Source organism: Idiotropiscis lumnitzeri, chromosome 20 (genome assembly GCF_059441095.1).
Source record: "Idiotropiscis lumnitzeri isolate Australia: NSW breed Sydney's pygmy pipehorse chromosome 20, RoL_Ilum_1.0, whole genome shotgun sequence".
NCBI classification, from domain to species: domain Eukaryota; kingdom Metazoa; phylum Chordata; class Actinopteri; order Syngnathiformes; family Syngnathidae; genus Idiotropiscis; species Idiotropiscis lumnitzeri.
Genome location: NC_142410.1, coordinates 7,840,543 through 7,861,312, shown reverse-complemented (window position 1 = coordinate 7,861,312; position 20,770 = coordinate 7,840,543). Strand labels below are relative to the sequence as shown.

The following is a 20,770-nucleotide window of genomic DNA, read 5'->3' as shown; positions in this document are numbered from 1 at the left end:
AAACATTCACTGCCAGCCTAGGGAAAATGCATCTACTTTTTGGCTTATACCCGTCAATGGCAGTGAATGGGTTAAATTGTATGGGTAAAACACATGATTAAAAATCAACTTGCGACTCAAATTTCTACTACGAAAAAGACATATGAGAATAATCATTTTCAACTTAAAAAAAATATGGCAAGAAATGAGCCTGGTGGCATTAATGACCATTTAAAACATTAATTAAAGATCGCGTTTGCACTTCGCACTGACGAAAGGGACATTTTTCTTATAACGTCACATATTTAAAACACGCATCTCACATTGAAAATTACCAACGCGCAACTGACTGAAACCCAAATATACATAGCGAGTGCGCCCTCTGCTGGAGACGTGTGGTGCTACATATCTTGGTCATTCCTAAATTAGCTAAAAGGAGGACGGAGAACTTTTGAACCCAAAGGTCCGGACTATAGACATTCAGAACAATCATCAACTTCCCTCTTTTCAGGGTCCCTAAACACACTTTACGAGCTTCCGTGGCTGTTAACCCAGAATCGACGTCAATTGGCCGTTTCACCCACTTTTGTCAAACATTTCAAAATACCACCACGATTTGCTGCGGGGTAAGATTTAGTACTTTTTTATGTTCAATAATGTGTTAAAAAGCAAGTTTGGCGTCATATGACGGTGCATCATTAAAACCACCAAGGAAATAGGTTAAAAAAAGAAAGCGCTAAGACTCCGTATGGGTGGAGTCAAACGTTCAGGTTGAGTACGCATGCATGACGCAGCCAACCCGGAAATCCTAAAATCTCCCAGCATTCTTTGCGAAGCAAGAATCTTATTTTAAGTATTTAAACTTGTTTTTTTTTTTCTTCTATTCTAACCTTGATATATGTATATTGTAGAAAACGTATTATTTTCACTACGAAGTTTTGCCTGAGTTTTATGACGTGTTTGGAAGACACCGTTAGTTTAAGTTGTACTACGCTCATTGAGTTCGCTGTGTCTCGCCGCAGTCAATCAGTACACTCTTGTTTCTCTTCAGATCGTATAAATCTTTCGCCTTTTACTAAAGATTTCCGTGGGGAGGAACAACAAGAGTTTTAACCAATTTTTTGATGCCCTGCGAAAGCGGGGCTTTCTCACTGGTTGAAAATAAATAATGAATTCCGAGAGGAGTTAATAGACTATTGAATGCAACACGTCTATTTGATCAATCAAAATTGCTGAGGTTACATCATTATTTCTTCGAGGGCTAATCTTAATTCATGTTATTTGAGTCCCCCTAACCTCCAAACATAAGCACTGGCAAGCTAATAAAAAACGTAAACCATTTAAACAAAACAGGTACACTCTTTTACTTATACATTTCATAGCCTTTAACCTATCATTTGAGTTTCACTTAACATCAATGAAGTAAATCAATACTTATGCTTGAACTCTTTTTTTCCTTTTACACAAATGTCTGTACTTTTACTGATGTTCATAATGTGACTACTTCTGCTAGTACTCCCCAGCACGGGTTGGGAATTGTTGCTCTAAGGTGATCATTATAAAAGCTTCTTAAAGACATCTTGCGGGGTTGCAGAGGGTCTTTTTTTAGACAGACCACCCTGAACCTTCACATATAAACATAGCAAAACAAAGGCATTCAGTGGGAGACAACAATACACAATATGGGGCCTCCGATAAGGAGCTGTTAAACACAATTAGGCAAGTTATAGCTTCCTGCAGTGCACGCACGCGCGCGCGCACACACGCGCACATGCACGCATTCCTTACCGACAGTGCACTATCAGACGAGACTCACTAAGAAGGAACCCTTATTTCTGGTCATTTTAATGAAACAAAAATTTCAGCTTCTAGTGGCACAAATATCTGCCCATGCACAATCGGCATGAATAATAAAAGTGACTTGATTTGCTTGAAATCTAGCGGGGATTTGATTTGTTTATTATTATTATTTTTTACGATCAATTTCCGGTTTTATTGTGAAAGGCCAGAAGCGGCCAATTTGCGCGCATTGACGCTAACCGAAGGAAACGTCCAGCTCGCCCGCATTCCTGTCGACAGCCTGGCTGGGGCAGAGTGAGGCACAGGAAGAAAGGAAGCCATTAGAGAAGATGTCAAATGAGATTTTTTGTCTTCCCATTAGCACCAAAGCGAGCTGGATGTTTATAAATCAGGAGTAGTCGACTCTTACACCGGACCGTGTGACCAAATATGGGCCAGGACTAAATAACAAACACGTCAGGACTGTCGACTTTTGGACCCGTGGAGAAGAGCGTGACTAAACCGCAACACACACAAAAAAAGACACGGCCTTTTTTTTGGGTCCGTCTCGTTGTTAATATCGAGTAAAGGAGCGAAACGCTTCGGTCGAACGACCTCCAACCTTTTCCACCGTGGATATCCTGTGTGTGTGTTTTTTAATATCAAGATGGCTGATGACAGCAGCTAGCCCGTATAACAAGGACAGCGGAGCGACGTCCCCTTTTAATAGCCTCATATTTTTATATTATAACCTTGGAATAGTATCAAATATATATTTAAGAAAATAATGTATATATTGTATGCAAGCAAAGGTCGTGTTTGTGACGAAAGTGTGGTTTAAAATGTGTACCTGTGCTACAAAATGGTGAGGTGAGTCGCTTCGCTTTTTTACCCCCTTACGATTTTCGTCGAGATAAGTCGATTAAATATGTTGTTGGTTGACGGTGGAGGAGCGAGCTGGCGAATAAACAGAACGCCGAAGTAAGATTTAAGTAATAAATAATAGAATTAATAATTGTATTTTTGTGTGCGTGGAGGAGGTAGGCTTATTCGATCGATGGGTGTCGAAGCAAGGAACATTCCTGCAGATCCTTAAAGCTAAATAAAAGCTCTTTTGTTCATTAGCTTCGATTGAAGCTATTTCTTTTTTTTTTAAAAAGCGACAACTATGCATTAAAACCCCATCCAAAGCGACGGCCCGGCTATGAATTTATGATTTCTCCATCTAATAAGATTAGTAGGCCCTTTTGTTATCGAGTGGAAAGTGCCAGAGAGAGCCGCGGCCTTGTCTGTAAGTGTGTGAGTGTGTGGATTATTATTCATCTCATGGAAATGGTGTTTCACGTCAAAACGAAACCGGGGCGTTATTAATCTGAGTCTGTTTTGGGGCCGCTGTGCTCTTAACCGAACCTAGCCGAACCTGCTGTGCTGCTCCGTTACAAAAAAAGTGACTGTTAAAGGTTCAGAGTCAGGTTAAAAAAATAGAAGTAGTGTGTTAATCAGGGTGTGGGAGCCGGTTAATGAATCAAGCGCCAGGCAGCTGTCAGTACATGTGCAGGAGGTCCTGTATTCATTTGCATATTGGACTGCTCCTGGTTTAGTTATCCGTGCCTTGTTTGGATTCCAAGGTTTTACCTGCAGGCTGCTAGTTCCTGCAGGCCACACACAAACACGCCCTGTGTGTGTCACAGTTTACAGTAATCTTGTAACGTCAGTGTGTGTGTGTGTCTTATCCTTTGGTCAGTTTTCCGGAACTTGCCGCAGCAATAACTAAGAAGTCAGGGTGTCAGTGCAGAGATAAACGCACACTTTAAGGACAGCGTCAGGTTTTTTTCTGGGGAGGGTGGTGTAGCGGGGAGGCTCGGGTTTCGTGAGAACATCCAGACCGAAACCCAGAGGCGTCTTTGTATGCCTGCCCCCGCCGCCATGGCATCCGACATGGCCGAGACGTGGAAGAACTGCTTCGAGGAGGAGCTCATCTGCCCCATCTGTCTGCACGTCTTCTCCGAGCCCATCCAGCTGCCCTGTAAGCACAATTTCTGCCGGGCATGCATCAGCGAGGCCTGGGCCAAGGACTCCACGCTGGCTCGCTGCCCTGAGTGCAACCACGCATACAGCCAGAAGCCCAGCCTTGAGAAGAACCACAAGCTTTCCAATATCGTGGAGAAGTACAACGCTCTCAGCGTGGAGAAGGCGTCGGTGCCGCCGCCCCAGTGCATCCTGTGCCGACGCGGCCCCCCGCTGCCCGCCGTCAAGGTGTGCCTGCGCTGCAACGCGCCGTGCTGCCAATCACACGTGCAGACGCACCTACAGCAGCCATGCTCGGCGCTCGGGCACCTGCTGGTGGAGGCTGAGGCGGTCAAGGCGTGGACGTGCCCGCAGCACGACGAGTACCGGCTGTACCACTGCGAGGCAGAGCAGACGGCCGTGTGCCAGTACTGTTGCTTCGCCCGCTGCCACCCCAGCCATGGGCACGCCGTCGCTGACGTGGAGCTGCGCCGCAATGACATCAGAGTAAGACAACCACACGCTCACAACTGTCCCTTCTAAACTGCTTTTGGCTCGTGTTATTGATCTTATTGTTGATCTACTAGTTGACCATGTGAGGTGAATTTGAAATCTGAAAGTCCCATTGATAATTCGGTTCAAATTACAAGGGTGATGATTCTGAAGGTCATGGACAGATTATAAATTAACATGCCAACACAGAGGCTGATGAAATCCGATTGTAGCAGTGGAGCTACCATCATACATTAATACTCTTCAATTTCATTGTATTTGTGCAACTCACCAAATTTTCTTTCTAAAACACCTTTTGACTCCACAAGATGACGCTAATCAAGCAAATACATGGGAAGGGATACATCTTAACTGAGATAACCTTTGTACGTCAGGGAGGAGCTACATTTGACTGGCTCCACAACATTAGGCGGCACTTGGGGACTAAGACTGCGACCAACAGCAACAATTGGTAAAAATACCAATCAACTCCTTTCCTCTCAGGCAATGGACAATTACCGGAGATCAAAATGGATTGTTGACAAAAATTGAGAATTATTAAAACAACATAGCTTCGGCTAGCTCGTGCGAGCTTTTTTTTTTTTTTTTGCAGTATTTTTTTTCCCACCACTTAGTCTTTTATTGACTTGCATGCACATTAGCCATGGAAGCGGGTGTCGGACATCTTGAGAGAATTTTGTCAAGTTTATCCATGATCAAAAAGTGCATTTGTGGCTGCATTACAGTCACACACACACACACACACACACGCAGGCACAAAAGCTATCACTTTACATTTCGTGGAGTCGCCCAGCAACAACAAGCACATTTAAATTGGGGCCTTCAAATGGTCACATTTCAGCTACTCAAAGCATCCAGCTTGCTGCAGTCGTCCTTCTCATCTGTCGGAATGCCACACAATGCTGCGACGGAGGGTGTGGGGCTGCGGGTGGAGGGGACAATGAGGGTCCCTCATTGTGGGCGGGGAGGCTGGGGTGGTGGTGGTGGTGGTGGGGGGGGGGGGGGTTTCTCTGCGGCACAGGTGCATCCTCGCTCAGGGATTGCCAGAGAGGGATTATTGCGATTCATCACTTGATTGTGTGGATTTTCTTTTTTATTTTTGAGTGACATCTTGGTTTCCTGCTGTTTTGAACTTTCCGTTTACACACGTGCACATTTTTCAAAGGAGTGAGTGGGTTGGGGAGGGGGGGGGTTGTCATGGGGGAAACGTGAGGCGTCGACTGACTCACAACACTGGCTTTCGGTGTCAACTCTGTCACCTCGCCTTGTACTTCCTGTCGCTATGAGTCAGCAGGAAGGCTGCTGGGGGTTATGGTTGGGGGCGTGGTTGCCCATCTGAACTCGAAAGCCATGCCCCTAAAAGAAAAAAAACAACCTTTGCCATCTTTTTCTTTACATTATTAATGGTCTGGATGGTCGCTAATTAGAACCCGCTGAATTATTTAGACCTGAATATTTACACTGCATTAGCGTTCCGCATTCACGTACGTAGATATGAGGGTCTATTTTACATATATTTACATATTCACCAAATCCGCCGTGGCTCTTATTTGCCAGCCAGGCCTTTAAGATGAATAACCGTTGATTCGAGCTGCATCGGCCATCTTTAATATGATTTCCATCCCTTCGCTACGCAAGCCCCCCTCCCCTGCGCTTCCATTAGCCAAACACGTCCAATTCACCTCCCTGCACCTCCGGGGGGGACCAGACCTTCCCCGTGGCCCCCAACTCCTGATGGAAAAGACACTGTGCTGAAATGACAGCTACAGAACCCCGCCCCCCCACTCCCCCTTTGACCCCCACTGCGCGATACGACCCACACCACCCCTCCCCTCCCCTCCCCTGCCCTATGTATCCATAGCTGCAACCTCCCTCTGCTAAGCTTCTTCTCCTTCGACCCCGCAGGTTTTTTTTTTTTTTCTGCACGCAGCCCGACTCAATCAATCAGCACAACCAGGTCACAGTCCTGCATGTAACATGGCAACCGTTTGTGTGTGTGTGTGAGCTATCTAGGCCAGTGGTTTCCAGTCATGGAACCGATGATAAAATCAGCTGTTTGCTGAACGGCTAATATTTACAAGGTGCTTTTTTGGCCACATCGAACTCTTCCGAGTCTGATCCCCCATCCACTGCAACGGCTTGTTGTTAGCTCGCTAGCGTGCTCCTCACCGAGATCGCGAAATAAGGCAAACGATGGCCCTCGTGAACACAGAGCAAGGTCTGTGTGCTGACATTAGCATTTAGCTCAAAGCGCTAATGTGACTGCAAAGGAGGGAGGGGGGGGGGGGGGGTTGTTCGCCTGAATCTGGATCAAGTTGATGCCGCTGCTGTAGCTTGTCCGTTTTTGTTTAGCCAGCATATCTGTTTGCGGTCCACGTTTTTGTGATGAATTTTCTTTACCTTTTAGCACTCACCCGATCAATCAATGGGCTGATTATAGCTTATCTGCGATGGACAGCCGGTTCAATATACAACTAATTTATTACTTTTTTTGATGAATTACATGTAATTGGAATTAAATGCATAAATGTCATTAATTCATTCTGATACAATTTCTTGCACATTATTCATGATAGCCTCCTCCTAAACTAGAAATACTGTCATATCTGGATTATTACTTCTCTCACCAGTTGTCCATGATAACTACCACCTTGCACAACAGAAATAAACACGACCGGTAATGAGAAGCATTCCATCATCGTAGCCTCGCATTCTCTCCGTCATGAAAAACTCAGGCATGCTTTTAGCATCCCTCTAAAGCGGCGGAGAGCTTTTCCTGCCTGCTTATGTTGGTTCATTTATCAATTCAAACCCCCCAACACACACACGCGCACTTATGCAAGCACAAAACAGCTGCTGGTTGCCATGACACCGTGGTCCGCCCCTCCTGCGGGGATTGTGTGTGTCGGATGGGGACTAACTAAGCTGGGATGGAGGGAGGGGGGAAATGTTGCAGTCTTTCAAGACCTTCTTTCTTCTGTTTTTCTCGACTGTCACCTTGCAGCAAAGCCTACTGAGGCAGCAGGAGCGCGTGGAGGACCGCGTGCAGGACATCGAGGAGCAGCTATGCAAGCTGGATTCGGACAAGTGCGTGGTGGAGGTGCGTTGGCACGTGCAGATAACACACTTTTCGCATTTCCTGTGCCTGTGTGAAAATTCCAGATCGCACAATTCAGCCTCCATTTTGTATTAACACCCCCCTCTCCTTGTCTTTCTCCTCTGCAAGGACCGTGTGCTGGAGCTAAAGGAAGACGTGCGTCTGCAGTACCAGCGCATGCACCAGCTCCTGGAGGAGGACCTGGGCCGCACGCTTGAGGCGCTGGAGCGGGCGCAGGCGCGCTTCTGCCAAGAGAACGCCGCCCAGGTCCTGGCGCTTGGCGAGCAACGGCACGAGGCGCACAAGTTGCTGAGCGCCATCAACACGGCGTTCGGCAAGGCGGAGGAGCTAGGCTTCATGAAGAACACCAAGCCCGTCAAAATCCTCACCGACAGGTACGTGGGTCGCTGTTCCCGTCCACGTCGCTGTCTTATTGCTTGTCCTTAGGGCCTCATCTTGAATATTTTGTAGGTCTCAAGCGTGCGTGGGAAGCACTTTGCCCCCTTACAAGGTGGGCAATCTGAACGCCAAGCTATTCCTCTCGGAGATCTCCAAGCGGGAGAAGAGCTTGAAGAAAACGTTGGAAGGTACAAATTTTAATTGTTATTAGTTGTTGGGGTAAAGAAGTTCTAAATGTTGTTTCTCCAGCGTTTTGTGTTAACTTGTTCTCGTTTTCTACCCTCAGCTCCGCTCACCCCTCCCTCCACCTTCCTACAGTCCGTCCCGGCCTTCCCCAGCGGCCAGAGCTCGGCCTCAGGAGTGGAGAAACGAAAACATTCTGCAGCCTTCCCGGAAGGAAACTCTGGCAAAAACGGCACGGCGAGTTTCAAAGACGCCTCCTCCTCCTCCTCGTCTTCTTCCTCGAGCAAGCAGCCCTACCTGGGATCCTCCTCGTCCTCGTCCTCCGGAGAAGGTCAGTCGGCCAATCAGCCGTGCGGTCCGCCACACATCGCGGAAGCCGCCAACCACCATTCCAGCGCCGTCTTCAGCTCCTCGCACTTCCCCTCCGGTGGCGGCGGCGGAGGCGGCGGCACCGGGAGCTCATCGCACTCGTCCCAGCAGGCTGTGCTGCCGCAGTACGGCGGGCGCAAGATCCTTGTGTGCACCATGGATAACTGCTACTGCTCCGGGGTGCCGTCTGTGTCGGGCCACCGCGGCCACCCGCCGTACCCGCGCTCGGGCTCCTTCCCGTGGGTCAGCGCGCAGGACTACCCCCCACCACCCGGTCTGGCCTCTGGGGGGCCGTCCATGCAGGGCCTGGCGGTGCGCGACTGGATCGACGCCTCGCAGTCGCACAGACACGCCGACTTCTACGGGCTGTATGGGCAGCCCTCCACAAAGCACTACGTCACCAGTTAACACACACACACACACACACACACGTCTCCAGACCATACACACACGCACACACGCACACAGCAAAATGTGTAAGCCCCTGCTATTCGTGAGTAATTGACGCCCTGCTAATTTTTATGAACTATAAATCAACCACAAAACAGATCCCAAAACAATCATTTATGACTCATCTTACATTACCCCTAAAAATAAATGGGTTACTGGTGATTTCATTTTTGGGGGGGAAGAAGAAAAAAATAAATAAAATAGGCGTGTACATACGTGTGGCAAAGACTCTCATTAACAACCCAGGCTAAATTGGGCTCTTGTGGAATTACAGAAAAGTGTCGGGCTAATTTCTTTTTCGCCTGGAGAGCACACAATATTACCAAATAAATTACAGATGATTTGATTTTTGAAAAAAAAAATCAATTCCCAAAGCCCTGTCAAATAGAAAAGTAGGACTCCTAAGCATTTTTAAAATACTTTTAAAAATATTTTAAACAAATTCTCTTTGCCATTCCCCCCCCCCCCCCCCCCCCCAACGTTACACAGCTCGTCTCTTGGTCGAGATGCATCACTTTAACAACTTTCCTTTTCGACTTTGGCATCATCTTGTTCTGACAGAGCTCAAAATTTGTGAATATGTAAATTCTTAATTGTGAACCGCAAATATGCAGGGGGGTTACGATAGACTGCTTTAAAGCCGTTATAGCCTACACACTTTTAACGTATACACACACACACACACACACCTCTAGAATACAATGTATACACATTCGGGGGCAGGGTCGATCGCTTTTTATTTTGACTTTCTTTTCGGTCAGTGTTGTAAAATGTACGTTTTACTAAAAGAAAACAACCTTAAAAAAGTATAGAGAAATTCCAGCGGCCATTTTAAGAGACTCTGAGGGAAGGAGCAAGCAGAAGGGAAGTTGTATTTTTATTTATAGAGCGAGAGATGGAAATGAACTTTTGATGGGTGGGCCCAAACAAAAAAAAAAGAGGAAAAAGTCCCGCAAGTGTTCCCAGTTTAGCGTCCGCCGAGGTCCGTTGCCTTACGTCGTCGTCACGAAATTATTTTTTGTTGCGTGGCACTTGTTACTGCTTCCCAGCTCTTCCACCAAACACCCACAATGCACTTGGAGGACACTTTTCCATCTCCCCCTCCTCAACTTGGCGGAAATTAGAGACCACAGAGTGTCAGGACAGACCAAACCAAACAGGCGTCGACGTGAAGAGGATTCGACGACGCTGTTTCATGTACTTCTTTTCAGGGCGACGATGTCACTTCCTCTCAATAAGCACACACACTCACACACGCGTGCGCGATAGCTCTTGGCTTCCTCTTTGCAGCTGTAAGCACGCAAAGGAAGAGATTTTTTTCTTAAAGCACTCAGAAGAAGAGACGATGTATGCAGTTTTGAAGAAAAAAAAAAAGGAGTGTACGATCTACTTTTTCTAAAAGAACGAGAATGGACTGGTCATCCTTCTTTCATAGAAGCCATTAAGGACACTCGACTTTAAGAGAATGGACAAAACAACTTGAAAGTATCTTTTTTTGTAAATATTTTGTGAAATGGAAAAATGACACGACGTGATTTGGAGAATTCCAAATAAAGAAAGGAATTTAAAACTGGTTGATTAAAAGTCTTCTTCCAATTGATTAAAATCCCCAAAAAATGTTTCACACAGCTGACAAAAAACAATTGTAATATTATGACAATAGTCATCATAAAAAGTTTTAGGTTTTTTCCAAGCAAAAAGTGAGATTCCAGTTTTATATATGCATCTCTTATCTATCTTAATTCTGTGAACGAAGTAGCAGAATTTTCAGAAACAAAAAAAAGAACTGACTCCATGGCTAAGGCAGTATCATGTCAAGGCCAGAGGGTAAGCAGAGCTGCAGTGTTAACGCAGATTATCATGAGCTTCTGATAAAAATGCTCGCCTCTGTCGTCTCCTTGGAGGTGGCGAGGTACTACTAACAAATGTTTGCCACTTGGTGATGAAATGCTGCATCCACCAGTGATACAACACTGGAATCTGGGCGCCTAAGCACTTGTTTTAGGATTTGAAAAGAATGTACCTTACCATCTATTTTGTCAGCCTTATAACATCATTGCTCATTTCCAACCCCACCTACATGCCCCTCCCTCCAAAAGGCCATGACAGTATTGTTTTTTATTTTTATAATGATTTGTCTCCCTTCCTACAGTACACACACACACACACACATACGTAGTAAAAAAAACACTCCCTCTTTTCCCTCTCCTGACATTCTCCCACGCGAGTACACACAGCTGTCGTGCAGCTGTCGGATGTAGTGGAATGAGTTTGCGATATGGTCGCCCACGAATTGAATACACACACAGAAATAAAAGACATTTGAGGAGTTAGACAATGAAATTTAAGGGGGTGAAGAATTAATTACAATTTAAGTTGACAAAAATTCTAGATGACTGCAGGGAATGGGATGAAATGTTTGCCTTTCTGGCATTGGTTTAAAATAGTTTATTTCAATAAATTATGCATTCTCATTTTTAGATTGTCATTTTAATTTAAATTAATCTTTAGCAATTATTTTTGCTTAATATTTTTTAATATATATATATAATTGCTTTAATTTTCAGATTTAATTTTCTTATGAATCAAGCCATTTTAATTCATGCAAACTTAAAAAAAATAAATATATATATATATAAAATTCTCATTTGTTGAGATTGCATTTAAGATAATCACAATACAAAAATGTTTAATGAGTACATCTTTAATTTACTAATATTTTTTTTTATTTCTAAATAATCCATCAATAGAACATTACTGACTATATAAACCTGATTTCCATGAAAATAATAAATTCTATTTTTTTTTAAATTTTATATTCAAAGTATAAATAAATTCAATAAAATACATCATTCCCAAAAAGAATTTTCCTGTGAGATGAGCCCTTGAGGCTGACAAAGCCATTTGTCTTTGTTTTATGACGTACGACCTGGATTGTGCAACAACGCACCAGGGGTGACTTTGAGATGCTCCATTTGAGTCTTCTTGTCCAGTCGGGTTGAGCCGAGCTGTCGCCCACACACACACTGAAGAGACCTCTCCACTGCCACCGACAGCTGCTGAGCACACCTGCTCCACTTGAGGCCTTCCATTCATGCGAGGCAAACATAAACACACTTCTTCTTTTTTTTAACCCCACCATTTCTTTCTTCTTTTATTCACATACAGTACCATCACTTCTGCACAGATCACATTCAAGAATATCAAAAAGAATCAATCCCGGAAAAGTATCGCAGAAGTGGTACGAGGACTACAAAATAGAGCCGAGTAATGCGCAGAAAACATGAACGCTGGGGGGGGCGGGGCTCGGGGGGGGGGCGGTCCCACACTATTTACAGTGGATTTAAAAACGCTAATTCATCGCATTTTTTTTTTTTTATACATAACATGTACAGTATCACTCTTTAGTTCGCTCGGAGTACACTCTACTTCACTCTTGCCATAAATAAAACACTTACAAAAATAGAAGACCTCACGTCAAACAGAGCCATGAAAGCGCGCGTGGAACGATGAATAAAGAAGGACACACTTTGACCTGATCATGAGATGAAAGTTCCGATGTTCATCTTGAGAGACAGCCGTTCAACGGGAACGCTAAGTGGTAAAAGTGTGACGGGATAAGGAATGCAGCAGTTATTTTAAAACCTCCATGTTGGATTAGTAGCGTGCGTGTACATTCACAAGTGTACCCCCGGAGTGTTTTAAGGCTCACGAGCGGTCGGCGCACGTCCTCCTGAGGAGAAGACGATTGAAAAGCCGAGCTACTTCTTCTTGGAGTTGACGCTCTTGCACACCCAGTTCATGCCCTCCTGCACGGGAGGTGAAATTAAAAAAAAAAAAAAAAAAAAAAAGGTAAATAAATAACAGTATGATTCTAAGATTGGTGTTACTGGCGAGGAAAAAAAAAAAGAAAAAAAGTCAGACCTGGATGCCTTCACCGGTGAGAGCAGAGCACGACTGGATTTGCCAGATGCGGTCGCGGATGGTGTGCAAGTTGAGACCCTCGGCGATCTCGGAGGCCGGCGCCGCCGTCAAGAGGTCCTGCTTGTTGGCGAAGATTAGCACGGGCACGCCGCTCAGCTTCTCCTCGTCCAGCAGCTCGGCCAGCTCCTGAAAAGATGACCAATAAATAAATAAATAAAAGCAACGCAACGAGAGAGTCCAGTTTTAATTACAGGGGATTTTCAAAATGTGAGTTTTTTTTATATAATTGTATTTAATTTTTTTTTTCAATTAAATGTTTACTATTTTTACGTCCATACCTGACCCGTTTCCTCAAATCTCTTCCTGTCAGCGCTGTCGATCACATAAATCTGCAAACAAACGACGAGTTACTACGTGAAGCGTGACGCAGTTCCACGACTTGTTGATAACGTAAGGAGCGTACGAGCACGTCAGTGTTTTCAAAGTAGTTCCTCCAGTAGGGCCTGATCTTCCTCTGGCCGCCGATGTCCCAAACGTTGAGCTTGAAGCCTTGCGACTGGACGCTCTTTATGTTGAAGCCCTGGAGGAAGAGGAGAGGATTTGTGAGCATTGTTAACTTACTATCACAATATTGATAAAGAATAAAAATCTTTTTTCTCTTTATGTCTATGTAGATTGTCAGAAATGTGATCATTTCCCGACACAGTGGTTACAAATGACTGCTTACCTGGGTGGGGGTGATGTGGCTGATGTCCTCGGAGGCCAGCTGCTTGAGCAGGGTGGTCTTTCCGCCGTTGTCCAGCCCCAGCAGCAGTATCCTCACCTCCTGGTCTGGTGTGCTCTTCAGCTTGCGCAGGATTGAGAGCAATCCCTACACACACACACACACACACAAAAAGACATAAAATATCATGTTGTAACGTGTGATGATGGCTGCAATTTTTGTCAATCTTCCAAATCTCAGCCCATCCCTTTTCTATAGACATTGCCTATCCCAGCATTCATGCCCGCAGACAATTTTGAGTCTTCAATTAACCTTTTATTTTTCAGACATGTCATCCACAGGAAAACTTTAGTAAACACACTGTTAAACTGTGAAAATGTTTTATTAGCAATTGCGTTGCTTGCTTCTGTATAAAGAAGCGAATGGACAATTGTAGAGTTTCTTCGGACTTATATTGTATGCAAGAAATATCGGAGAAAGTGCAATTTTGTACACAGGTATTTCCTTTTTCATTGTCCACTCAGGGAGGCCGCAGCGAGATTCGAACCCCGAATGTCAGAACTGTAAAGCAGATGTGCAAAACACTAGGGCTAAGTGCTGCGGCCTTACAAAACATGTATACAGTGCAAAATCAAAATGTTCTTGGTCTGAATAGCATCTGAACTAGTATTGTGCTGTTTTTTTTCACTGACTGGCTATGGGCCTTATAACGACGGCACGGGAGATGCTAAACGCGGCTAATTTGCTAAAATAATCTCCCCATGGCAACTGAAGCTAACACAACCAGGCGGCTTTCGCGGTTGGATCGTCACCGCGAGCAACGTTAACAACGATGCAACCCCGCCTGTGTTCTAACGAGCACATTTGGACCCGTTTTCACGCCGTTAACGGTCATTACGAGCGAATTACCAACACTCACCATCTTGTTGTCTTGTGTCGTGGAGACGCCGCCGCTGAGGGTTACTAAGGACGATGACGTCACGCACGGGCACGCGCGCGAGTGGGTGACTTGTTAAGCCGCAAAAGTGCTTGGAAATCACTTTAATAATATTACTGTAAATGTGCCAAGAGGACGTACGTAAAATGGTTAGTAATAAAAAAACAGAAGACTGAACGTCAGAATTAAATCAGTTGTTCTTCACTCCATTCCACAGGTGGCGACAGTGAGAGGCTGAAGTTGCTCGCACCAGCAACGATGTCAAACCCTCCTTTGCCTTTTACTTACATTTACCAATATAAATCAATTCGTTTTATTTTGACAACGATATGGGGGTGGAGAGTGTAGTTGGGCCAAGGGGTGGTTTAAGAAATAGTGAGCCTTCTTAAAATACAGAACCAGACTAGTGTTTTAAATTTGCGGGCTTTAAGACCCACGTGGCTCGCCGGGATCTGCAATACAATAGCTCGCCACAGATGGCGACAATGAGACAAATTTTCCTAACAACCGTAAGTGATCGTGCGTATGTCGTGTCTAAATTTTACTTGTCTCGCAGAAGGCGCATATTAGCGGTTAAGACGATACATAGAGGCACTGCTGATTTTCTGAGGTCTATTGCAATTGTTCGATAGGTCACCCTCGGTCCTGTAACCTAGGAAAACAACAATTTACACTTGACTCGCATGCTAACTCGTTCCACATTTACTCGCTTCCGGGTTCTCCACCAATCACAAGCCTCCCTCGCACTCAGTCTCGCGTCTTGTCGCTTCACGGAGCACCGGAATTAAGAGAAAATTGAGAAATATTATGAATGCTACTATCTCGAGCACATAATCCACCCCGTTGAAATGCATGTAAGTGATATAATGTTTTATGCTTCTGTAGGCATTAAAAAAGCAGGTGAACCACAATAGTGTTATGCAGTATTAGGTATTTTTGATTTTTTTCCTTTGAATTGACTCAAATGTTTTGTAACTCTGTATTTGACGTTATATGACTATAATTTTACTTACGAATAGTTAGGTCGTACATTGTTTACGCTTTAAAAAGCGAAAAGTCTAATATTCTATGATAAACTATCGTATCTTTCGGGCTTTAGGACCTGGCCGATTATCGTGTCGCGGGGAGCTGCCCCGCCACGCCATTGGCGGAGACCTTGCCACGTGCAATATTTCTTTACGTTTCTTGATTCTACCTGGCATCTTTTTACTCACGGGCGGCGGACCACCCACTCAAAGGTGAGTATTGCGTCTTTACGTGCAATCTATACCACAAAGTATGCCTGTTTTTATTGTCTTTGCATCGTCGCCGCGGGCAGAGCGCCAGTAACACGAGGCACGAGTTGCATCAGTCTACCGGTTCGGACATATGTCCCCCCCCCCTCTTCTGACATAACCCTACCCAACTCTGTCCCAACCAACTAATGCTATTAAATAACTTTCTCGGCTATTATTATTATTTTTTAATGCAATGCAATTCGTTTTTAACGCCTATACCGTGTCGGTACAGACTACTTGCAGATGTGCTGCGGCTTGCAGTTCCAGTTTGTCAAGCTCCAGGTGCACAGAGATGCTCTTTTTAATGGATACAATTACTCTCTATAAATGTATTAATCGAGAGTAAAAATCATTTAAACTTACTTCAGGTGTTTAACGTCACGATGTGCGTTTGTTTACTGACACAACGGGCCTCTCGAGAACAAAATATCTGCAAACTTGAAATGTTGCAACCTGTAAACTTTTTTTTTCTCCTTATGACCTACTTTCTTGCATGTTAATGTCCTGCAGAAGCCTATCACTTCTAGGCTCGTTGGTAACGTTCAGTAAATATGATAAAACCTATTGACTTTTGGCTGTTGCAAGCCCACTTTAAAAAGTAAACAGATCCAGAACCATCCAGATCAAGCTAGGCTGGGGTTGCACAAAGCCTCTAAAAAGCAAGAATTGCAGCAACATCTGTGAATAACTAACTCCTGATGTGAATCATTTCTAAGTTATGTTGTTGTTTTTTTTTTTTTAGGAAGCCGGATTCTGCCGGTTCTGGTCGGATATTGGAACGCTGCTGCAGCTAGACAACTCGAGGAACCATTCACAAGGTGCCTGTCAATTATTCCTAGCGGTGGATTTTTGTTTTTGTGGATTTTGGATTAAGTGGTGGGAAAAAAACAGTTTTTAATTTTAAATGCTTTTCATGGCCCATCTAGATTGTCATCTGAACTTTTTCGGAGGATAAACGTCAGCCCTCACTGCCAATTGTGAATCCTCCAGCATGGCGTTGAGCCCCACGTTCGATATTGACGCCCCGCGATGGGACCAGACCACCTTCATGGGGCGCGTCAAGCATTTCTTCAACATCACCGACTGGAGGACGGCGCTCCTGCCCGACTCGCGCCTGGACGAGGCCAAAGCCCTGGTGGAGAGCTGCAGGTAGGGCTTGACGATGCCTTCAAAATGAAATGTTTTCGTTTTTGTACATGACATAATGACGCATACAATTGCCCGTTCTGTGTTCCAGGGCGGGTTCGGTCCCACCGGGCACCACAGAGGAGCAACTCCACTATGCCAAGAAGCTGTATGACTCCGCCTTCCACCCCGACTCGGGTGACCGCATGAACATCATCGGCCGCATGTCCTTCCAGGTCCCTGGCGGCATGGCCATCACCGGCTGCATGCTGCAGTTCTACAGGTAGTCTCTTCTCGTGCAGAGTTTTGCTTCTTTCCATTGTGCAAGGTGGGAGCTTATCTTGAGCAACAGGAGAAAAGAGGCATTGCGTTAATCAGTTGACACGTACCAAGGTTATGACGGTTAACAAAAACTAACATAATAATTTAAACTAAAATTGGAAAAAAACATTCTTTAATCTTTAATTAAATAAAATTAAAAAACAGTGCTTTAAAAAAAATAACTGAAATTATGTCTTAACAATTGTAAACTAAATAAAACAACTACAATTATAATGAAAATGTCCATAGTTTTTTCTCTTTGTCAATTAATATCAGAAGGAAGGACAAGCAGTCGTTTGGGAATTGTAGTTTACTTAATTTAAAAAAAAAAAAAAAAACATACTTAAAAAAACTACTACTAAAACGAATAAAAACTAAACTCCAACAAAGCCGCTTTCGCAAAAATAAACACTAACACACTTTGACTGTATAAAAAAAAAAAATTGACTGAAAGAATTTTTTAACTTGCCACCCAAGTTACCATGTTTCATGAAAAATGACCTGATAAAGCCACAAATATATTTTCATTATCGTTGTAATCTGAGTTAAGACTCAAAAAGTGTGTTGATGGCTGTGTCTTTCCAGGACTGTGCCAGCGGTGGTCTTCTGGCAGTGGGTCAATCAATCCTTCAACGCGCTGGTCAACTACACCAACCGCAACGCCGCCTCGCCCATCACCCCAACGTAACACCTCAGGCCTTTCTTACATCCGTCACCATCGCAGGCTAAAAAATGACATCACCATTGTGCGCCTCAGGCAGATCGGCGTCGCCTACGTGACCGCCACCAGCACGGCTTTAGCCACGGCGGTGGGACTCAACCTCTACTCGAAGGTACAGTTGCTATGGATACCGAATTTCTCCCCATAGCTCCACATCACCCTGGATTTCCCCCTCCTCCCACAGAGAGCCCCCCCACTGGTGGCGCGATGGGTCCCTTTTGCGGCCGTGGCGGCAGCCAACTGTGTCAACATTCCCATGATGAGGCAACAGTGAGTCCCTCATACACACTTTGAGGACTTTCAAGATTAAGTTGCGGCATTCACCATCTCACGGTTATCATCTATACATACATACTGCGTCCTTGAGTGTCCTGAAAGGTGCTTCCAAATAAATTTATTATTTTTATTTTTAGATGATGGGTAGATCAATACAAAGACCCCAACTATTAATACACAAGTAACTCAAAAGTCCTTTTTTCATCATGTTATTTAAAAAATGTTTTTTGCAACCGATAATGTGCCTAAAATGTTTCCTCAGGGAAATCTTGAACGGCATCGCTGTCACTGATGAAAACGGTAACAAGCTGGGCCACTCAAAGGTGAGCAATTTTATTTTATTTTTTATTTTATTTATTTTTTTAAATACAAAATTAAGTAATTTGAAATCTTGTTCATTTTTCCCCTGTACAGAAAGCAGCGGTGAAAGGCATCACGCAAGTGGTCATCTCCAGGATCACCATGGCTGCACCAGGAATGAGTATGTATAGGAAAAAGAAAAAAAAACATCTTACAAACAGCTCTTTATTTTGCTGCCTCACCCGCACTCTCCTCCGCAGTCATCCTCCCCATCATCATGCAGCGGCTGGAAAAATACAAATTCATGCAGGTTCGTTCCTCTCTTTTTTTTTTTTTTTATTTTCCTCCGTTGTTGGGAGTGACCCCATGAAAACGTCTTTTCTTCTCCTTTGCAGAGAATCACATACCTCCACGGGCCCATTCAAGTGATGATGGTGGGCGTCTTGTAAGTTGAACATCTGGCGGGAGGAGGATGGAAGGAGTTTTTAATGTGATACAAGTCTCTAGGTGGGATCAACTTTCTTTTGTTGTGCTCGTCCCTTAACAGTTTGATCTTCATGGTGCCGGCAGCCTGCTCCCTTTTCCCCCAAAGATGGTAATTCACATCTGATTTATTTTCTATACTTAGCTTTTATTATTATGGAGTATAAATGTTAATATTTGTAATCAAGTGAATGACAGTTAAATGCTACTAAAATAGTAATGGTAGTATGAGCTGTAATTAAAAAAAGGTTAAAATGTATTTTATTTAAATGTAATACAATTCTTTTCACACATTTAAAAAAAAATAGTGCACATAAGGGTCGCTTACAAATCAGTCAGTACTTAGCAGCAGCCAGCAGAGGGCACAAGTGAGTCAGCCCATCACGTTTGCTGCCTCAACAAATCTAACTTAAATATTTTCCCTTTTTTCAAATGTTATTTTATTTCTACAGCTATAGTAGATATATTTTTGTATATCCATATATTTACTGTATAATCAGTGCACTACTTTTTTTTCTACCATTTTAAAAAATAAATAAATAAATAAAGTAAGTAATTCAAGCCCAACTTAGTCGGTGCCTCACACAGCTGTGAAAATGAACCAAAACGAAAATTAAAATCAGCCACCACAAAATATCACGCCAAATAATTAGGAAAACGAAATATATAAATGTCAAAGTTACATAACTACATAAATATTACTCTATGTTGGTTTGATGGAGCCATTTCATTGGTTGCTGAGTTCTGACCACATCTGTCGTTTTCGCCTTTGTGTTGCAGCTCCATTGCTGTGTCAAAGCTGGAGCCCGAACTCCGCGACTCCATTACGTCCAAGTACGACGATGGTGTGCAGCGCGTCTACTTCAACAAAGGCCTCTGAGAACTCCACCCGCAGGACTCGCTGCGCTCTCATACTTACTACACCTTTGTTCAATGGTTTCTTACATGTTTAAAGAGGTGCTTATTATTATATCGTACATGTGGGCCTCTTTTGATGAATGCTCTTTTAATTCTGCTGTGGTTATTTCCATTTCTCTCTCATTACAAACCAAATAATCTCTTCTCAGGAATTTTCCTTTCATGACTTTGCTTGCTCGGAACTGAACAAATGAAGTCCTGGTACTTTTTTTTTTTTTTCTTAAAACATTTACGTGCCTTGGACAATGTCTCTATGGCAACAAGGCTCCTTGGATGTTCTCAAAACTCAAATGGACACTATGCACGGTTTAAAATGGACAAACGTCACCACTGGGTTCCAAAATATGGGAGTGGTGAATGAAATGGAGGACACAACTGACTGATTTGCATAATTCTGTTGAAGATGTGTAAAAAGATGATACCACAACCGTAAATATGTGTTGGAATAAAAGACCTATGATATTTGAAATTCATGGCCATACTGTTGTTTTTTTTGTTTGGTCAAACAACTTCACTGTTAACAGCTGGAATAAGCTTCACCTCCAAACAGTGACTAGAAAAATAATTAAATGTACTACTATGGGTCTCTTCCACCAGTCAGGAAAAGCCTACTAGAACATCTGAACTTTATTTGGGCTTGATCAGAGGTACAATTAATGGTGGCAGTTGTCCCATTTAACATACGTTGCGTAATGAACACAGCTACAGTGCATCCAATTACAGATGGGTGTGCATACTTTTGCTACCACAATTTACCATTTTTTTTCATCATCACTTCCTCCCTCGAAGAGCTGCCATTTTTTTTAAATCAACCGAGGTGTACGGTTAGGTTACATTCAAGATGGATAAAAGATTTGAATGAATTAACTTGTCCTCATTTTCACAAACAATTTGGCATATGAAAGTGGGTGTGTAGATTTTTATTTCCACTGTTGATAGTGTACACAGCGAGCAAATCTCAAAATTGTCAACACGGATCAATATTGAA

General features: G+C 43.7%; 3 protein-coding genes and 1 non-coding gene across 6 annotated transcripts; 3 read left to right on the top strand and 1 right to left on the bottom strand.

Moving 5' to 3' along the window:
* The first annotated feature begins 1,010 nt into the window (after window positions 1–1,010).
* Window positions 1,011–1,124, top strand: LOC148317431 (U5 spliceosomal RNA). Its single transcript, XR_015840098.1, has one exon. It is a non-coding gene; the product is annotated as a U5 spliceosomal RNA (small nuclear RNA).
* Window positions 1,125–2,007: 883 nt separating this feature from the next.
* Window positions 2,008–9,242, top strand: trim8b (tripartite motif containing 8b). The gene is made up of 5 exons (XM_088284701.1): window positions 2,008–4,272; window positions 7,283–7,378; window positions 7,505–7,770; window positions 7,847–7,962; window positions 8,061–9,242. Exons 1-5 carry the CDS (start codon window positions 3,667–3,669, stop codon window positions 8,732–8,734), a joined length of 1,758 nt encoding a protein of 585 aa, XP_088140827.1. The 5' UTR covers window positions 2,008–3,666; the 3' UTR covers window positions 8,735–9,242.
* Window positions 9,243–11,882: 2,640 nt separating this feature from the next.
* On the bottom strand, window positions 11,883–14,926 carry arl3b (ARF like GTPase 3b). The gene is given in 8 exon segments (XM_088285241.1): window positions 11,883–12,585; window positions 12,701–12,886; window positions 13,039–13,089; window positions 13,164–13,280; window positions 13,428–13,571; window positions 14,344–14,404; window positions 14,406–14,477; window positions 14,907–14,926. Coding segments are annotated over 8 exon segments (699 nt in total). The 3' UTR covers window positions 11,883–12,537.
* On the top strand, window positions 14,835–20,261 carry sfxn2 (sideroflexin 2). Of its 3 annotated transcripts, none has more exons than XM_088284318.1 (14): window positions 14,835–14,870; window positions 15,461–15,599; window positions 16,381–16,456; window positions 16,629–16,787; window positions 16,876–17,046; window positions 17,670–17,768; window positions 17,842–17,917; window positions 17,990–18,075; window positions 18,344–18,404; window positions 18,496–18,562; window positions 18,642–18,691; window positions 18,777–18,826; window positions 18,929–18,976; window positions 19,645–20,261. In XM_088284318.1, the coding sequence occupies exons 4-14, from the start codon at window positions 16,630–16,632 to the stop codon at window positions 19,742–19,744; spliced, it is 966 nt and encodes a 321-aa protein (XP_088140444.1). In that variant the 5' UTR covers window positions 14,835–14,870; window positions 15,461–15,599; window positions 16,381–16,456; window position 16,629; the 3' UTR covers window positions 19,745–20,261. The 3 variants fall into 3 exon arrangements, with proteins under 3 accessions (XP_088140444.1, XP_088140443.1, XP_088140445.1); XM_088284317.1 differs by lacking the exon at window positions 14,835–14,870 and adding an exon at window positions 14,892–15,215; XM_088284319.1 differs by lacking the exon at window positions 14,835–14,870 and adding an exon at window positions 14,892–15,215 and having other exon boundaries at window positions 16,565–16,787.
* Window positions 20,262–20,770: the final 509 nt, after the last annotated feature.